Source organism: Phyllobates terribilis, unplaced genomic scaffold, assembly GCF_046119375.1.
Source record: "Phyllobates terribilis strain yellow unplaced genomic scaffold, ASM4611937v1 Scaffold_11__3_contigs__length_659146591, whole genome shotgun sequence".
Classification (NCBI taxonomy): domain Eukaryota; kingdom Metazoa; phylum Chordata; class Amphibia; order Anura; family Dendrobatidae; genus Phyllobates; species Phyllobates terribilis.
Window position 1 is genome coordinate 324,814,099 of NW_027362771.1, and position 19,129 is coordinate 324,833,227.

The 19,129-nt window shown below is 42.8% G+C and overlaps 1 protein-coding gene across 3 annotated transcripts in view; it reads right to left on the reverse strand.

Annotated features, from left to right (window-relative positions):
• GOLGB1 (golgin B1) overlaps window positions 1–12,802 on the reverse strand; it is a 45,406-nt gene extending 32,604 nt beyond the window's left edge. For all 3 annotated transcript variants that reach the window (XM_073652632.1, XM_073652633.1, XM_073652631.1), the window contains exons 1-4: window positions 12,644–12,802; window positions 11,272–11,375; window positions 7,290–7,457; window positions 973–1,086 (exon numbers count right to left, since the gene is read on the reverse strand). In XM_073652632.1, coding sequence (XP_073508733.1) covers window positions 973–1,086; window positions 7,290–7,457; window positions 11,272–11,358 — 369 coding nt within the window. In that variant the 5' untranslated portion in view covers window positions 11,359–11,375; window positions 12,644–12,802. The remainder of the gene's footprint in view (window positions 1–972; window positions 1,087–7,289; window positions 7,458–11,271; window positions 11,376–12,643) is intronic.
• Between the last annotated feature and the right edge of the window lie 6,327 nt (window positions 12,803–19,129).

Sequence of the window (19,129 nt, forward strand, 5' to 3'; positions counted from 1 at the left end):
TTTCTACGATATGCTTTAAATAAAGAAAAATTGCTGTCAAATTTAGTGACAATACCTGCAGAGACGGTATCTCAGAGAGGAGAGAATCTCACCAGATTTTGCATTTCTCTGCAGTGAAAGTAAAACCTGTGTCCCCGTAATTCTGAGGGAAATCATCTTATTTGCTAAAGACAGATATTTAAAAAAAAAATGTATAATTTCATCTACTGTCATTTTTTTTTTTATACCTAATTATAAAACTATATTGGCTAATAGGTTTAGAAAGACAGTGAAATTACCCCTTTAATTCATTACAAGGGTGTGTACCTAATAGGGCTATGCATAGAGTTTATCTCCTCGTTGTTATCAGATGCATCCAAGTGTTCTACAAAACCACATGTCCTATAAAGCTGGTGAAGTGAAAGAAAAATATACAGTTTTGCAAAACCTATTGGATGTTACCACAAAAAAAAAGAAAAAAAAAAAAGAAGATTAAAAGGATTTTTGGGTTAAAGTGATGTAAACTGCAAAGGAACCTCCTCCACAGATCTAAATAGTGCAGTATCCCAAGTGATATGCATATTTATTAATGCAGCATGCGTCTGCACAGAAGAGGGTCAACATTTCGGTCAACAGACCTTTTTCACGGCCAGTGAGTGATGTCAGACAGGTTAGTACTGCAGGAGTGTCACACTCTCCTGCAGTACTAACCTGTCTGACATCACTCACTGGCCGTGAAAAAGGTCTGTTGACCGAAATGTTGGCCCTCTTCTGTGCAGACGCATGCTGCATTAATAAATACGCATATCACTTGGATTTCTACGAGTGCTGTGGCATTTATTATTATTGGTATCTCCATTACTATTGAGCACCAAATGTCTACCGCTGAGTGCCTGCCATATCTTCCTCAAGTATCCCTGTGACACGCACAACTTCCTCAGACCTACTTTAGACAAGAATGTCAACGATGCTGAAATAGCCACATGCAGCTACCTGGTCAATGGCAGTTTTCTTCAGTTCTTCAATCTGCTTGTTCAGAGTTGTCACTTTAGCTTTCGCCTGAAGTTTCAGTTTGGAAAATTTCACATCCGAGGCTTCTCTCTCAGACTAGAACACAACACCGATAAATGGTAGGAAATCTCATTACATTTTTGACAAGATGAGTCAGACACTACAGTTTTGTACGCTTTTAATTACTTCCATATGCCGACATTATCACACGAAGCCTATGGTAAGTAAATGACTAATTACAGAGATTACCCTTTGTGCCACTTCCCTCATCTAGCAGAATTTTTTTCCCCCATTTATGGCATAAAATAAAACTTTAAGCTGCAAAACTTTTCAGAAGCCAACCAAGAAACCCTAGAAATCACGGCAAATCGTACTTACAAATTGCTTGTACACACTGCCAATTCCTTGGCTCCTAGGACTAAATAGTTGTAATTTGCAGAAGTAGTCAGTACTAGAACTAGGAATATAAAACACACCCAAACCTCCTAGGAGAACAGCGGACCCCCACATGCTGGAAACCCCACGGAAAGAAATAATTAACCCCTTAAGAATGCAGCCATTTAGGACAACCATAGATTCATCAGTTCCACACATAAGGACTAATACTTTGCAGGATGAGCTGCATTTTTCATTGCTAACAATTTGGAGAACATATGATTTTATTCCATATGCACAAAAATTTAACAAATTTTATTTTATTTTTTTTTGCGGAGGGAGAATGGGGAATGAAGGGTTCATGTGGAGGATACATACCACTTTACTTTTACAGCAGGAGTCAATAAAGGGAGCCTGTCACCATGAAAAAGCAGTGCAATCTGCAAGCACAATCTTAGGCCACGTTCACACGTTGAGTATTTGATCAGTTTTTTTACCCCAGTATTTATAAGCCAAAACCAGGAGTGGGTGATAAATACAGAAGTGGTGACGTGTTTCTATTATACTTTCTCTGATTGTTCAACTCTGATTTTGGCTTACAAATACTGGAGGTAAAAAACTCACCAAATACTGAACGAGTGCACGTGGCCTTGTAGAGCAGGGAGAGCAGAATAAACGGATATATCATTTTGTGGGAAAAGATTCAATATAACTTGTATTTTAGTAATTTAAAATTCTGCACTTTCTGGGGTTTTGGTCCAATGGGCGGCCCTATCAGTGACTGACAGCTACCTCTATATGCACACTGATACAAAAAAAGCTGTCAGTCACTGATGGGACCGCCCACTAGACAGAAACCCCCAGAAAGAGCAGAAGATTAAATGGTGAAAACACAAGTTAGGAGGCAGACACGGGCATATTTCTCATACGCGGATCGCAGCGCAGTGCACGGACTGGCCGGCACCTCTCCTGACCTGAGCTGTACATCGTGATGTATTTCTATGCAGATGTTACATTCCGGTAAGGAGAGCTGACAGTCAGTCCGAGGATTGCAATGCGATCCTCGCATGAGAAATACGGCGGTCTGTCTGCCCCCTAACTTGTGTTTTCACCGTTTAAATCTCTGCTCTTTCCGGGGGTTTCAGTCCAGTGGGCGGTCCTATCAGTGACTGACAGCTTTCTTTGTATTAGTGTGCATATAGAGAGAGCTGTCAGTCACTGATCGGACCAGCCACTGGACCAAAAACCCCAGAAAGTGGAGAGGATTAAATAGTGAAAACACAAATTATACTGAACCTTTTCTCAAAAAATTATATATCAATCTGCTCTATAACATTTGGGTCTGCAAATTGGACTGCATTTTCATGGTGACAGGTTCCCTTTAAGGTAACAGGTGTGCGGTGTTTCTATTGTTTAATATATTTTGAGTTTTTTTATTTTCCACTATAGGACCTGACCATACAATTACTTGATTGTTGATATAATACACTGCTTTACAATACTTGTGTTGCATTATAAGCTTGTCAGTGTACAAATGTCAGACATCCTATCAGGTCCTGCCAGAGGTATGGCCGAATAAGTATTAATATGGTATACCTGCACTAGGCATCAGCAGCCATAGAAACAGATTGGCTTTCCATCATCAGATTACAGGATTGCCAATGGGGTAACAAAAGGAAAACTATCAGTCTGGCTAGCGGTTTAGATGGTGCAGCATCTAAGGCGTTAAATAGTTGGGAGGAATCAGAGACATCTCTGATCCCGGCAGTTGCAGCAGAATGTCAGCTGTATACAGGAGGTGGATGTGGGGGGCTCACCAGTACCATGCACATATCACAGGCTGCAGTACTCCTGCCCAGCAGCTCTGTATACATATATGATGACCATCAGGAGGTGTTCATATACATAGTCATGTTAAAAAAAAAACACAACAATAACTAGTGTATGGTTAAAATAGAGAGTTGAAAACACAGCAAGGCACAGTCAGTCTGTCATGCCAAATCTGAAGACAAGGGTCTATGCAGAAAACAATGTGCTCCAGGATATGCAAACAATGCAAGAAGGATACGATAGAAAGAGAAAGATATGAGAGGGGGAAAAATGAACTAAAACAAAAGCCAACAATGCACTGATCTGCACAACTTTACACTAGACGGCATAGACTAGTTATATTACAGGAACTTTACATAATCTTACAGGATAATGACATGTGCTGCTTTATGCAATTATGTATATAAACATATACACTGCTCAAAAAATAAAGGGAACACTTAAACAACAGAATATAACTCCAAGTAAATCAAACTTCTGTGAAATCAAACTGTCCACTTAGGAGGCAACACTGATTGACAATCAATTTCACATGCAGTTGTGCAAATGGAATAGACAATAGATGGAAATTATTGGCAATTATCAAGACACCCTCAATAAAGGAGTGGTTCTGCAGGTGGGGACCCCAGGCCACATCTCAGTACCAATGTTTTCTGGCTGATTTTTTGGTCACTTTTGAATGTTGGTTGTGCTTTCACACTAGTGGTAGCATGAGAAGTCTCTACAACCCACAGAAGTTGCTCAGGTAGTGCAGCTCATCCAGGATGGCACATCAATGCGAGCTGTGGCAAGAAGGTTTGCTGTGTCTGTAAGCGTAGTGTCCAGAGGCTGGAGGCGCTACCAGGAGACAGGCCAGTACACCAGGAGACGTGGAGGGGGCCGTAGGAGGGCAACAACCCAGCAGCAGGACCACTACCTCCGCCTTTGTGCAAGGAGGAACAGGAGGAGCACTGCCAGAGCCCTGCAAAATGACCTCCAGCAGGCCACAAATGTGCATGTGTCTGCACAAACGGTTAGAAACCGACTCCATGAGGGTGGTATGAGGGCCCGACATCCACAAATGGGGGTTGCACTCACAGCCCAACACCGTGCAGGATGCTTGGCATTTGCCACAGAACACCAGGATTGACAAAGTCGCCACTGGCACCCTGTGCTCTTCACAGATGAAAGCAGGTTCACACTGAGCACATGTGACAGACGTTACAGAGTCTGGAGACGCCGTGGAGAGCGATCTGCTGCCTGCAACATCCTTCAGCATGACCGGTTTGGCAGTGGGTCAGTAATGGTGTGGGGTGGCATTTCTTTGGAGGGCCACACAGCCCTCCATGTGCTCGCCAGAGGTAGCCTGACTGCCATTAGGTACCGAGATGAGATCCTCAGACCCCTTGTGAGACCATATGCTGGTGCGGTTGGCCCTGGGTTCCTCCTAATGCAGGACAATGCCAGACTTCATGTGGCTGGAGTGTGTCAGCAGTTCCTGCAAGATGAAGGCATTGAAGCTATGGACTGGCCCACCCGTTTCCCAGACCTGAATCCGATAGAGCACATCTGGGACATCATGTCTCGCTCCATCCACCAACGTCACGTTGCACCACAGACTGTCCAGGAGTTGGCGGATGCTTTAATCCAGGTCTGGGAGGAGATTCCTATACCAGGAAAGATCTTTGAACAAATTATTAAACAACATGTATGTAAGTACATGGATAAGAATGAAGTGATTAACCAGAGTCAGCATGGGTTTGTAACTAACAAGTCATGTCAGACTAACTTAATTTCCTTCTATGACAGAATCACTGACTGGGTGGATCAGGGAAATGCTGTAGATATAGTATATCTTGACTTCAGCAAAGCATTTGACAAAGTATCTCACACCATCCTTATTGAAAAAATGACCAAGTATGCAATGGACCAGGCAACTGTTAGGTGGATTCATAACTGGCTTAGTGATCGGACTCAAAGGGTGGTTGTAAATGGCTTCACATCCAGCTGGATGAATGTCTCAAGTGGGGTACCACAGGGCTCCGTCCTGGGACCTGTATTGTTCAACATCTTTATCAATGATTTAGATGAAGGAATTGAGGGTAAACTGATTAAATTTGCTGATGACACAAAGCTAGGAGGGATAGCTAATACTAGAGAAGAGAGAGAGAGGATTCAAAAAGACCTAAATAAACTGGAGCAGTGGGCAGCAACCAACAGAATGGTTTTTAACAGGGAAAAATGCAAAGTACTACATCTGGGCAATAAAAATGAAAAAAGCATATACAGAATGGGAGGAATAGAGCTAAGCAACAGTACATGTGAAAAAGACTTAGGTATACTAATAGATCATAGACTGAACATGAGTCAACAGTGTGATGCAGCAGCAAAAAAGGCAAATACAATTCTGGGATGTATTAACAGAAGCATACAGTCTAGATCACGTGAAGTCATTATCGGTCTTTACTCCTCTTTGGTCAGACCTCATCTGGAATACTGTGTACAGTTTTGGGCACCACATTTTAAAAAAACATCGACAAACTGGAGCAAGTTCAGAGAAGAGCGACCAGAATGGTGACTGGTCTGCAAACCATGTCCTATGAGGAACGGTTGCAGGATTTGGGAATGTTTAGCTTGCAAAAAAGAAGACTGAGAGGAGACTTAATAGCTGTCTACAAATATGTCAAGGGCTGTCACATTGTAGAAGGATCATCTTTATTCTCATTTGCACAAGGAAAGACTAGAAGCAATGGGATGAAACTAAATGGGAGGAGACACAGATTAGATATTAGAAAAAACTTTTTGACAGTTAGGGTGATTAATGAGTGGAACAGGCTGCCACGAGAGGTGGTGAGTTCCCCTTCAATGGACGTCTTCAAACAGAGGCTGGACAGACATCTGTCTGAGATGATCTAGTGAATCCTGCTTTGAGCAGGGGGTTGGACCAGATGACCCAGGAGGTCCCTTCCAACTCTACCATTCTATGATTCCACAGGAGACCATCCGCAACCTCATCAGGAGCATGCCCAGGCGTTGTAGGGAGGTGATACAGGCACGTGGGGGCCACACACAATACTGAGCCTCATTTTGACTTGTTTTAAGGACATTACATCAAAGTTGGATCAGCCTGTAGTGTGTTTTTCCACTTTAATTAAGGGGGTGACTCCAAATCAAGGCCTCCATTGGTTAATAAACTTGATTTCCATTGATGATTTTCGTGTGATTTTGTTGTCAGCACATTCAACTTTGTACAGAACAAAGTATTCAATGAGAATATTTCATTCATTCAGATCTAGGATGTGTTATTTGAGTGTTCCCTTTATTTTTTTGAGCAGTGTATAATGTCACAGCTTTTATAATAATACAAAGTTCAGTTTTCCACATAATAATACTATTTCAGACTCTGTTCAGCCGTCACCTATCTTGGATGCTGTGGCACCTTACAGGGAGTTTACAGGCTCAAGAGAAAATTCTCAGAAATTCTTTGTGACTACAGATTGGTAAATCATGACATTATGCCCACTGTCAGGACTCCCCTCTATTTTCAGCAAGAGTGGGCAATCAAATGATTTGCACACTTGTAGTCATGTGTAGTGTTGAGCGAATTTGTTCGGCATTTCAAGTTTGTGTTCGGGGTTCCGGCTTGTTCGCACCCCAAAAAAAAAAAAAAAAAAAAACGGCTCCGCCCACGAACATCCCTGATTTGCCACGCTGTCACACAGATGTTATCCGCGTGACAGCGTGGCAAATCAGGGATGTTCATGGGCGGAGCCGATTTTTTTGGCGCGAACAAGCCGGAACCCCGACCACGAATTTGAAATGCCAAACAAATTTGCTCAACACTAATCACATGCCAACTAGCTACTCATCCGCTTCTCTCAATGTTCTAATGGTATGTTCACCGACCACCCACTCATTCTAGAAATTCAGGGGGAATCCCAACAGTGTGCACATTGCAGACTTCACAGAGTGGCCATAGAAATTTCTCTAAAGCCGGTTTTAGACAGAGTTGAAATAGTCAGTCACTGCAATCATAAGTGGCCTTATCGCTACAAACGCTAGAAGAAAAAGATGAACTTTGCTGTGAAGAGATGGTCACGCTCACAGGTCTATACCTTGATCTGTCTCTCCTTCTGCTGAAGCTCTGCGTCTTTGTGCTGTATCTCTACATCCTTCTGCTGGATCAAATCCTTTAGCTGCACCACCAACTGTTCGTAATGAGCCAATCTTTCAATCTGGTCTTCTGACATTTCCTCCGGAAGTCCAGATTCTGGTCCCGGGTCCTGCACACAGAAGAACACACAATGGAAAAGCCATGACTATACTCCAGATCTACTCAGGATCAGGACTGATCATAAGCCCAATTGCTGTATTTTATCAATTTCTCCTCTCCAACTACTTTTTTTTTTTTTTTTTTTTTTTTTTAAGATAACCCCATAAAAAGAAAGTGCCTGTGTAGCTTTTAAATAATGCTTAAAGGGTTATTCCCAAAATGTAAAGTCATCACCTCACACTATAGGTGACAAGTTGCGGCTCTGAAATTCCCCATTAGAATAAGGTACAATGCTCAGATATCTACGTCATTCCTATAAGAATACATGTTATATGGGGACCACGTGTCATAGAGGGCCTACAAGGAATTTCACAGCCCATTTCTCGGGATCAGTGCATGTCTTAAATCCCCATCAATCCACAAGTTATCACCTATCCACATTTATTAGGCATTTTAGACATCATTTCTGCCTCACCAGCAAGGTGGCATAGCCAATTAATAAATGGCCACACTTGTAGATGCAACAATCAAAATTCTGGCACAAGATATTGGTTGGCTTAGTTTACATCAATAGGTTGAGTAAAATTCTACAAGTGTCTAAAAGTGCACCAAATTTATCATCTAGCATGAGCCATTGTGAATTTGACGCCATCTAAATTAGATAAGATCAGTAGAGGGGCATTTACACTGCAAGATAATTGTGAACAACAGTTGTTAAAAACCCTCGTTTCGCAATTATCTTACTGTGTAAACAGGCTGCCGATCACCTGATCAACAAGCAAAACCCTTGCTCATCAGGTGAAATGATGTTTTGTATAGCACAAAAGATCATTGTTCTTGGCGGCGCATGGTCTTGTGTAAACAGGGCTCGCATGGTCAAGAACAATGGCAGCCTACGTGCGCCGAGTGATGTAGTATAGAGCATATCGTTTGCCTCGGTTTGCCTGTGTAAACAGTAAAAGTGTATTGATCGGCAGTTGTATTATACTGCCAGTCAGTCCATGTAAACAGACCTCAAAGGGGTTTTCCCATGAACAAAGTACATTTTAATCAATAGATCTTGGAATAACAATAAGCTCCACAATTGGATGTTTTTTTTTAAAAAAACTGAGCTAATCTTATAAATGTGCTCCCGCTGTGTACTGTGTAATGGCTATTTCTCACCGTCTGATCATACCACATCTCCTGGGTACGGGAGGAAGCAAAAGAGTATACAGACAGGAGAGCTGATTCTTTCTGAGGGGTAAAACTTTTCCCTGCCTGTTTTTAAACAGTGTTTCAGAGGAAACTCCTCATGGACAATGGATTTCAGCATACACCCTGCCTATAGTTAAAGTTATTAAAATGTACTTAGCTCATGGGACAATTATTAGAACTTGAAATAAAAAATAAAAAAAATCCACAACTGGATGTGGAACTTATTTCTGTGAGGTAAAACATTTCCTACCTGTTTAGAAAACAGGCAAATGTTTTACTTCACAGAAAGAATCAGTTGTGATCCTGTACTGTCCTGTCTGTATACTCTATTGCTTCCTCCCCTGCCCAGGAGCTGTGGTATGATCAGACCATGTTCCTGTATGGTCAGACACAGCCATTACACAGTACACAGCAGGGGCACATTTATAAGATTATCTCAGCACAGGGACATTTTTTGTGGAACTTATTTTTATACCAAGACATATTCATTAAAATGGACATTGTTTGTGGAACAACCCCTTTAACTCTCTACATATAAAACACGAAAAAGATGTCAATACTTGCACGTATCCATTTTCTTATTACGTCTCCTTATCTATTGCCGCATTACCAACTAAAAACTATAGTGCCATTGTGCTGTTGAACAGGAATAAGTAATGCAGATCTACAATATATTCTTCTGGGACAATGCATCTCATTGTTTTAAAAAACAGGTACACATTGCTCGGCTATCCGAGGAAACAATGCAGAGAGCAGTGACAAAGAATTGCTTCACTATTTGTAAATGTGCTACAATTTAATTGAAAAAAAATTGCAATCAGTTCAGAAACAAATGTGACAATTGTCAATACTTATGATCCCTAAAATCATCTGGAAGGTGACAGTTTGGAGGCCCCATACACATTGGTGGTTGGCTAACCCCGCCAAAATCGAAGGGTTTGGATGACTTTAATGTGCATGGTGTCTTAAGGGGGTTGTCCAGCATTAGGCTACAAGTCATTCTGTGTGACTGCAGACTGGCAAATCCTCACATCACATGTACTTAACGCTGTGAGGATTCTCCGGTGTTCGCGTTGGGATTAGTGCAGTCATGTGACCGCAAGTATACAATTCTGGCCACATTCTGACTAGACTGTGCCCGGCCTCGCTCAATACACTTGCAGTGAGGCCGTGCCCGTCTAGTCAGCATGTGACCGCATGTATGCAAATCACATACTTGTGGTCATGTGCCCGCTGCTCCCAGCGCAGGAGACGCCTCACATCGCTCACACTGTAGACTTGTAGCCTAAAGGCCCCGTCACACTTAGCGACGCTGCAACGATCCCGACTACGATACGACCTGTCAGGGATCGTTGCTGCGTCGCTATGTGGTCGCTGGTGAGCTGTCAAACAGGCAGGCTCACCAACGATCAGGGGAGAAGCGACATCGTGGAAAGAATCTTTCCACGATGTCCTGCTCCTAGTTACCAGCCTGCTGAAGCAGGAGCAGGCTGGTAACCATGGTAAACATCGGGTTACTAGGGGCACACACGCACCTAGTAACCCGTTGTTTATCATGGTTACCACTCTGCTACGGTGAGCGGGAGGTTACCGCTCACTTTAGCAGGCTCGTAACATGATAAACAACGGGTTACTAGGTGCGCGTGTGCCCCTAGTAACCCGATGTTTATCATGGTTACCAGCCTGATCGCTGCTCCCGCTGGTCACACACAGCGATGTGTGCTGACCAGCGGGAGGGCAACGACCAAAAAATGGTCCAGGACACTTTGCAGCGATCAGCGACCTCACAGCAGGGGCCTGATCGCTGCAAAGTGTCACACATAGCGACATCACTGGTGAGGTCGCTGTTGCGTCACCAAAACCGTGACACAGCAGCGATCTCGCTATGTGAGACGGGGGCTTTAGGCTGGACAACCCCTTTAAAAAAATATTAGAGAGTGTACATGCAGTGATTAATACAAATATTATGTCATTATATACAGTACCACTGTGAATACCTTCCATTAAAATCTCAGTACCATCTACCTCGGGCCAAATCTTCCTCCTAATTTCTTAGTAAGAAAATGATATCTGCCATTCTACAAGGCAGTTCGTTAACATTACATTTCCCATCCTTCCCTCGCACACTGAAAAGTAAGAGACAAGTAGCGTGACTATCTGACACAATCAATGCCAATGCTGCTCTAATAACAGGACTTTAGTAGCCATCACGTTCGCTTTACAGAAGCACAGACAGCTTGTATTGCGTGACAGCGGAGGGTCGACTTTATTTAATGTCACTCAGCAGGCGGTGACACTGCACCACACTGAAATGGAGAAAGTGCAGTGAGATAGCAATAGAGTAGGAATCTCAATTTACACACTTAGGTGCATCCCCCAATAAATGGATCACCGGAGGTACTCCTTAAATTTCTAGAGCAGCCAGGCTAGATAGCATCAGGAGTAATTCTGACAATATTTGATTGTCATATGCTATCTTACATTTAATATGGCCATTTATGCATCTGAGGGGATCTACCACAAGATGGGGTATACATAGGAGCAAAACAACAAGCCTAACAATATTTGCGATTTGTATTTTATGAAAAGTTGGGTCTGAGATCTTCTCCATTCTCATTATAACTTACAGGGTTTCTTGGGTTTTCAGATCCTTCGCCATCACCAGAAAGCTCATGAAGGACGGTGTTGGCAATCCCAGAAAGACGGCTGAACATTCCTAGCTGAATCCGGCCTAAAATACAACAATGATAATGGACCCATTAGTCACCTAGAAATTTAAGTCTCCTACTAAATCAATGAAGATTTCTGTGGAGCATTTTTTTCTTCTAATTTGACAGCTTTAATGATATGTGTAACTGTTTTTTTTTCATAAAAGGAAATCATCAAGAATGATAAAAAGTGGTCATCATTCAAAGAGCTCACAGTCATATTCCGGAAATGTGTGCAATTATTATGTATGTTATGTGTCATAAGGATATGTGCACGATCCCTGCAGAACAGGGAGGATTTCTCAGAGGCCGTGATGGGCAGTGATCGGCCTACTAACTGTATGTCGAACTTTCTTTAGTTTTTTTGCCCTAAAAAACTGAACAGTGGTAAAGATGGCAAAAATATTTTCTAGACTTCAAGCAGCATCAGGGTGGCAATCTGTGCAAATCTGACAGCAGTGCCACAGTCAGTGGGTACAAGAGCATTGTGGATTATACCTCTGTAAAAAATAGAGCTGAATATTTCTAATGTTAACAGAAGGGCTGTGATGGCTGGGGGTCTGGTGCAGAAGTCTTCTGTAAAGTATTAAATGCTGTAGACCCTCTGGGTAAAATATAAAAAAACCTTATATTCACCTCCTGCACTGCCACCGATCCAGTAATGTCAGCACTGGGTGCAGCGGTCTTGTGGCATAACAATCAGTGGCTGCTGATTGATTGCAGCGCTCACCAGGTATAGTAATGTTGAAAGGAATCGGTGCAGGAGGGGAGTATACTTTATTTTTTTATCATTTACATGGGGGGGGGGGTACAGCATCTAAGCTTGCCAGGGGGCGATGATTAACAGTTCTGTTGGTCTCTGGAGCATCAGAGGTGCACAGAGGCAGACATTGTAAGCGCTGCGCTCCTTGCCTAGGAGACTAGTCACCACTGATTGACTGCAGCGGTGGCTGGTAAACCCAAGCAACGAGCAGTAAACCATAAAGCTAAAAATTCCTCTGTTCTAGGGACACCAGAGGATTTTCAATAAGAGCTAAATTGCAAAGTTGCTTATTTATAGCAAACTCCTGGCAATGTTACCCCTTTATGATGAGACGACCCCTTTATACCACAAACACTCCGGCACCAGGAGTATCCTGATCCCAACCAGTGTCGCTGTGGCAATGCAGGATCAGAGGCGTCAGTGCCATGTAATGAAGGGGCAGAGCTGGCAGTAGAGTGCTGTGTACGGTCAGGACAGGCTGGTGCCACCATTAGGAACGAGCACGCTCACATACAAGCTGCGCTTTACCTCTCCCCGGACCACCCTGGACGTGCGCCCCGCTCTTCTCTCTGGGGGGCTCGTGTACGGCTTAGTGCACACTGATTTCTTCCCGTATCCCTTGTTTGCGGCTCCGCCTCCGGCCACATCAGCAGCACAGCACTTCCGGATGAACACAGGACTCCACCTCCTTTCAAGCAGTTATCCAATCAGCGTGACGGACCTTAACTTTCCCCGCCCAGTGGGTGACCCGTGCTTTAGAATTTGACCAATAACATGTATTGGATAATCTCCCCGCCCACTGCCAATTTAAGGAGCAATCAGAAGACGGCGATCACTGGTAAAACAAGGACGTCACGACCAAAGAACTGCGCTTCTAGAAGGGGGCGTGTCTGTGGGCGTGCGCGCTCTCCGGCCAATCACAGGCGGTGACACAGCTGCAGGCCGGCTGCAGGTAGAGCCCCGCTCACACCTGTGGACGCCGCGGGGCTATGGAGGTTGCGCACAGACTCCGCCCACCTGCTGTACATGTAGCAGAGATCGAAGTGGGGGAATAACAGTCGTGTCAGTGCGTTACTAGAAGCCGCAAGTATGGCATCTAATGGAGCAGCGCACACAATGGAGAAGTGCACAGGAAAAACGGAGCTCAGACGTCTATAAAAGTCTGAATCTTGTCATATAAAATGCTCTGATGACGTGTGCACAGGACTCTCCATAGGCCAATGGTGATGACATGTCAATCTGCAGTGCAAGCCCTAAGGGTGTTAGAGAACGCTGCAGAGTCTGTGCCTCATCAGGACACTTAAAGGGGTTGTCTTCTTTTGAAAGGGATGCTGTCAGCTCAGAATGACTATTGAAACCAAGTACAGGGGCGCGGTGCATCATGGTGGGGCCACTCATTTATATTCACCTTCCCACCTGCTTGTTTTCCATCCATAGCCAGTCCCTGTAAATAAACTGCCCCCCTGCTAAAAGAAAAACACTACACTCACCTCCTGCTCCGGCACCGCTCCAGCAATGTCTGTGCCTGGACTCAGGTGCATTGTTATGCTACGTGAGCCCTGCAGACAATCAGCGGCCCTTATTCTACTTGAGCCCTGCAGACAATCAGCGGCCCTTTTTCTACGTGAGCCCTGCAGACAATCAGCGGCCGTTATTCTACGTGAGCTCTGCAGACAATCAGCGGCCGTTATTCTACGTGAGCTCTGCAGACAATCAGCGGCCGTTATTCTACGTGGGCTCTGCAGACAATCAGCGGCCGTTATTCGACTGCTGCACTCTCACTTATTCTGTTTATCTGACATTCGCCTGAGGGAAGCGAGAGCACAGCAGTCCAATAGCGACTGCTGATTGCTGCACAGCTCAGGTGGCAGACATTGCATCGCAGACATACTTCTATATATAGGTGCTTCTCACTAAATTAGAATATCATCAAAAAGTTAATTTATTTTAGTTCTTCAATACAAAAAGTGAAACTCATATATTATATAGAGTCATTACAAACAGAGTGATCGATTTCAAGTGTTTATTTCTGTTAATGTTGATGATTATGGGTTACAGCCAATGAAAACAGAAAAGTCATTATCTCAGTAAATTAGAATACTTTATAACAGCTTGAAAAATGTTTTTAAAATCCGAAATGTTGGTCTACTGAAATGTATGTTCAGTAAATGCCCTCAATACTTGGTCGCGGCTCCTTTTTCATAAATTACTGCATCAATGCGGCGTGGCATGGAGGCGATCAGCCTGTGGCACTGCTGAGGTGTTATGGAAGCCCAGGTTGCTTTGATAGCAGCCTTCAGCTCGTCTGCATTGTTGGGTCTGGTGTCTCTCATCTTCCTCTTGATAATACCCCATAGATTCTCTATGGGGTTAAGGTCAGGCGAGTTTGCTGGTCAATCAAGCACAGTGATACTGTTGTCTTTAAACTAGGTATTGGTACTTTTGGCAGTGTGGACAGGTGCAAAGTCCTGCTGGAGAATGAAATTTCCATCTCCAAAAAGCTTGTCGGCAGAGGGAAGCATGAAGTGCTCTAAAATTTCCTGGTGGGCGGCTGCGCTCACTTTGGTCTTGATAAAACACAGTGGACCTACACTAGCAGATGACATGGCTCCCCAAACCATCACTGATTGTGGAAACTTAACACTAGACCTCAAGCAGCTTGGATTGTGGCCTCTCCACTCTTCCTCCAGACTCTGGGACCTTGATTTCCAAATGAAATGCAAAATTTACTTTCATCTGAAAACAACACCTTGGAGCACTGAGCAACAGTCCAGGTCTTTTTCTCCTTGCCCCAGGTAAGACGCTTCTGGCGTCTATTGGTCATGAGTGGCTTGACACAAGGAATGCGACACTTGTAGCCCATGGCCTGGATACGTCTGTATGTGGTGGCTCTTGAAGCAATGACTCCAGCAGCAGTCCACTCCTTGTGAATCTCCCCAAATTTTGAATGGTCTTTTTTAACAATCTTTTCAATGCTGCGGTTATCCCGGTTGCTTGTGCACCTTTTTCTACCACACTTTTTCCTTCCAATCAACTTTCCATTAATATGCTTGGATACAGCACTCTGAACAGCCAGCTTCTATAGCAATGACCTTTCGTGGCTTACCCTCCTTGTGGAGTGTGTCAATGACTGCCTTCTGGACATCTGTCAAGTCAGCAGTCTTCCCCATGTTTGTGGAGCCTACTGAAACAGACTAATGGACCTTTTTAAATGCTACGGAAGCCTTTGCAGGTGTTTTTTTGTTAATTGTTCTAATTTACTGAGATAATGAGTTTTGTGTTTTCATTGGCTGTAAGCCATAATCATCAACATTAACAGAAACAAACACTTGAAATAGATCACTCTGTTTGTAATAACTCTATATAGTATATGAGTTTCACTATTTGTATTGAAGAACTGAAATAAATTAACTTTTTGATGATATTCTAATTTTGTGAGAAGCCACGGTATATACCTCGGGAGAGACACTGCTGAAATGGTGCTGTTGTGGGAAGTGAGTATATGGGCCCCAATTCATCAAAGCTTTTATGCCAGAAAACTGGTGTAAAAAGCTTTGAAAAGTCGCAAAATGTTTGCGCAACACGAGGCTGCAGAAATATTTTGCGACTTTTGGCGTTTTCATGCTATTTTTCGATTGAGGTCAGGTCTGTGTGCAACTTAGCATGTTCTACAAAACTAGTCTTACCTAACCATGTCTTCTGTACTTTGCTCTGTGTTACCTTGCCTATGATCACATGGGCTACCTATGAGGCTTGCTGCATTGTGCATTTATGAGATATATATCACAAGGGGGTTAAAATGTGGAGGAGTTAACATTAGAGAGCAGATCCACAAGCTGGATAACGCCAGGTAAAGACTGGAATGGGGATGTTGATGTACGTCTCTTTGACTCTCTCATGGTGACCGGGGATAAATAACTACGTAACCAAAGAATAAACACTTTTTGTAAGAATTATTTTTTTACCCGCATCATTAAGTATTGTATATTAAACTATAATATATATATATCGGCTACATCAAGGCACTACATTTCCACATATACTATTAGTGTCAGGTTATGTTATATAGCCTTTCCACAAAGTGCTTTATGTCACCATCATTAATTGTATTGTAACAGGCCCTGCAAGTGACAAAAAAGCCTTGATAGTGGGCTTGGAGTCTGGATATTAAGTGCTTACTGGGAGGTCATTTAGTACAATATGAAGTAATAGTTGGAAGCATAAAGGTTTATTTAAAGTAGGGAAACGTGTTTGGGCATGCCTGGATCACATGGATTAGTAACCACAGGGCAGTACAATTTCCTCAATTTTAAATAATGGGACCTTCTAAGTGCAAATGTTCCAGAATAGCTCACATGTAAAGGTAGTGAACATTCAGGGAGTCAGTCAGATCTGATTAGTTTGTATGGTTTCAGTCAGTCCATAAACTATACAGTACAGACCAAGAGAATGCCAAGAGTGTGCAAAGCAGTCATCAAAGCAAAAGGTGGCTACTTTGAAGAACCTAGAATATAAGACATATTTTCAGTTGTTTCACACTTTTTTGTTAAGTATATAATTCCACATGTGTTAATTCATAGTTTTGATGCCTTCAGTGTGAATGTACAATTTTCATAGTCATGAAAATACAGAAAAATCTTTAAATGAGAAGGTGTGTCCAAACTTTTGGTTTGTACTGTATGTCAGCCATTGGAAAAACCAAGGATTGCACAGACTGAATTTTTACATGTCTGATCATATTTTGTTCTCGGAAATGAGCAGCATTGGGGTTGTCTGACAGAAGACTAGTTAAATTAATGCCTGAACAATTTTTATATGTGGCGTTTAATAGTGCATGTTGAGACACAAGGGTCAATGGGTGCTCTCATCTGCTGGCCTGGCTGTCTTTAGAAAGACCGCAAGGGCATGGGCTCATACCACTGCCCGTAAGCCATTCCCGTGGGCAGAATACTACTCAGACAACACAGGGTGAGGGTAACACACTGCGGTAATACTTTATTGGGTTACCAACAGTCAACAACATATAGCACATTCCCAGCTAGTACACAAGGTGGTGAAAATGACAGAGTCTCAGCCTTCCGGTGTCTCGCTGGGAATTAGAACCTCTGTGACTTTGGGGCATCCGGGGCCTACTACCCCAACCAGTAGCACCCCGCTTTTGTTGGGCACCCACAGAGAGGAGGTAGCGGCAAGCTTAGGAAGCTGACCGAGCACAGTGAGGTATGTTTCCAGGTGACGTGATTGTCCCAACCTAGGTTCTCCAACCGTCTTCGTGGTTTCAGTGGTGGGCAGTAGAGCAGATCTGTATTCTACCAGCTGGGGCAGTGGTTCCTAGGATGATGTCTTGTAGAGTCTGACTGGAGACAGAGGCAGTCCCCTTTTATATCCCATAGCTCTCATTCAGCGCATTCTCCCGCAGGATTGGCGGAGGTAATCCCTCATTGTTCGATTGTTCAATTAGACTGCATATTTGTCCTCCAAGTTGTGCAGACTAGTACATTGCATGGCGCTGAAGCAATACATAATCAGCAGGCATTCCACAGATTAACATACAACAAGGGTCAATGGACAGTCTCACATGAAACAATGGTTCATATCTCTTGACCTATTGAACAAAGGAACAGCATGTCTGGCATAATTAAGAATAATTCACCCCCGCACCATTAGCCAGATTGACGCGATATCTTCACTGTGCAATATGTTTATTTCCTTTTAGGCCTACATTTTTGGCATTGTAGTGACACAAAAAGGGGCTCTGTGTTTCTGTCACTGTTATGTAACACTGGCCAATACATGGCACTGCGACTGACACACTGTAATGGCCCACCATAGCTGAAATTGTAATGAAATTGTTATCAGGCACTGTAAGCTGTTATAAAACCAAGCAACTCAAATTTCCTGTGGCCCTTTAAAGGCAATCTGCAGGCACAATATACCCCCCAAACTGTTTATATGGTCATGTTGATCTCATGTTATCTCCCTGATAAAAAAAAAAATACATATGCAAAAAATAAGAAAAAAGGCTTAAAGGGGTTGTCCCACAAAGTATATTTTAATTAATAGATTTTAGAATAATAATACATTTCACAATTGTATATGTTAAAAATAAATGTTTCTGTGCTGAGATAATCTTCTAAATGTGCCCCTGCTGTGTACTGCGTAATGGCCGTGTCTGACCGTACAGGAACATGGTCTGATCATACCACATCTCCTGGGCAGGGGAGGAAGCAAAAGAAAGTATACAGACAGGACAGCATGGGATCACAGCTTCTGGTTTCTTTAAGGAAAAACATTTGCCTGCCTGTTTAAAAACTTGTTTTACCTCACAGAAAGAATCAGGTGTGATCCTGTGCTGTCCTGTCTGTATACTGTTTTGCTTCCCCCACAGCAGGGGCACATTTATAAGATTATCTCAGCACCGGAAAAAAAATGTAACTCATCCAATTGTGGAACTTATTATTATTCTAAGATCTATTAATTAAAATATACTTTGTGGGAAAACTCCTTTAAGCCTTTTTTTCTTTTTTGCATATGAATTTAAACAGTATTTTTTTATCAGTGAGCTACAGATTGCATAGGTAAAAGTGTGGATGACATTATCTTTCAGAGATCACAATGACCATTTAAACAGTTGGGGAGGGGGGTAATGCTGGCAGATTCCCTTTAAATCAGTTTAATCTGACAATGTGGCCCCAAAACAGGCAGTAATTCTCTGCTTTGAGGGATGCATATCTGAACCATATTCTATTCTTGTAAAGCTCCGGCTATTTAACTTTCCATCCAAGACTATTTTTAGGTGTAGAAAAGATTTATCAGATTTACCTGAGCAGCTATGATCTGATATTCTGAGTTCAGTACGACATGTAAAGTTTACCCTGGCTCTCGGATTATCTGAACTGTACATCATTAGTATATTCATATAATATACTTATATTTTATATTATACGTTTTATTTTTTGCATAAAATGAAATTTATGTTTTCTTTATTTTGTACTAGATACCATGTAATATAAT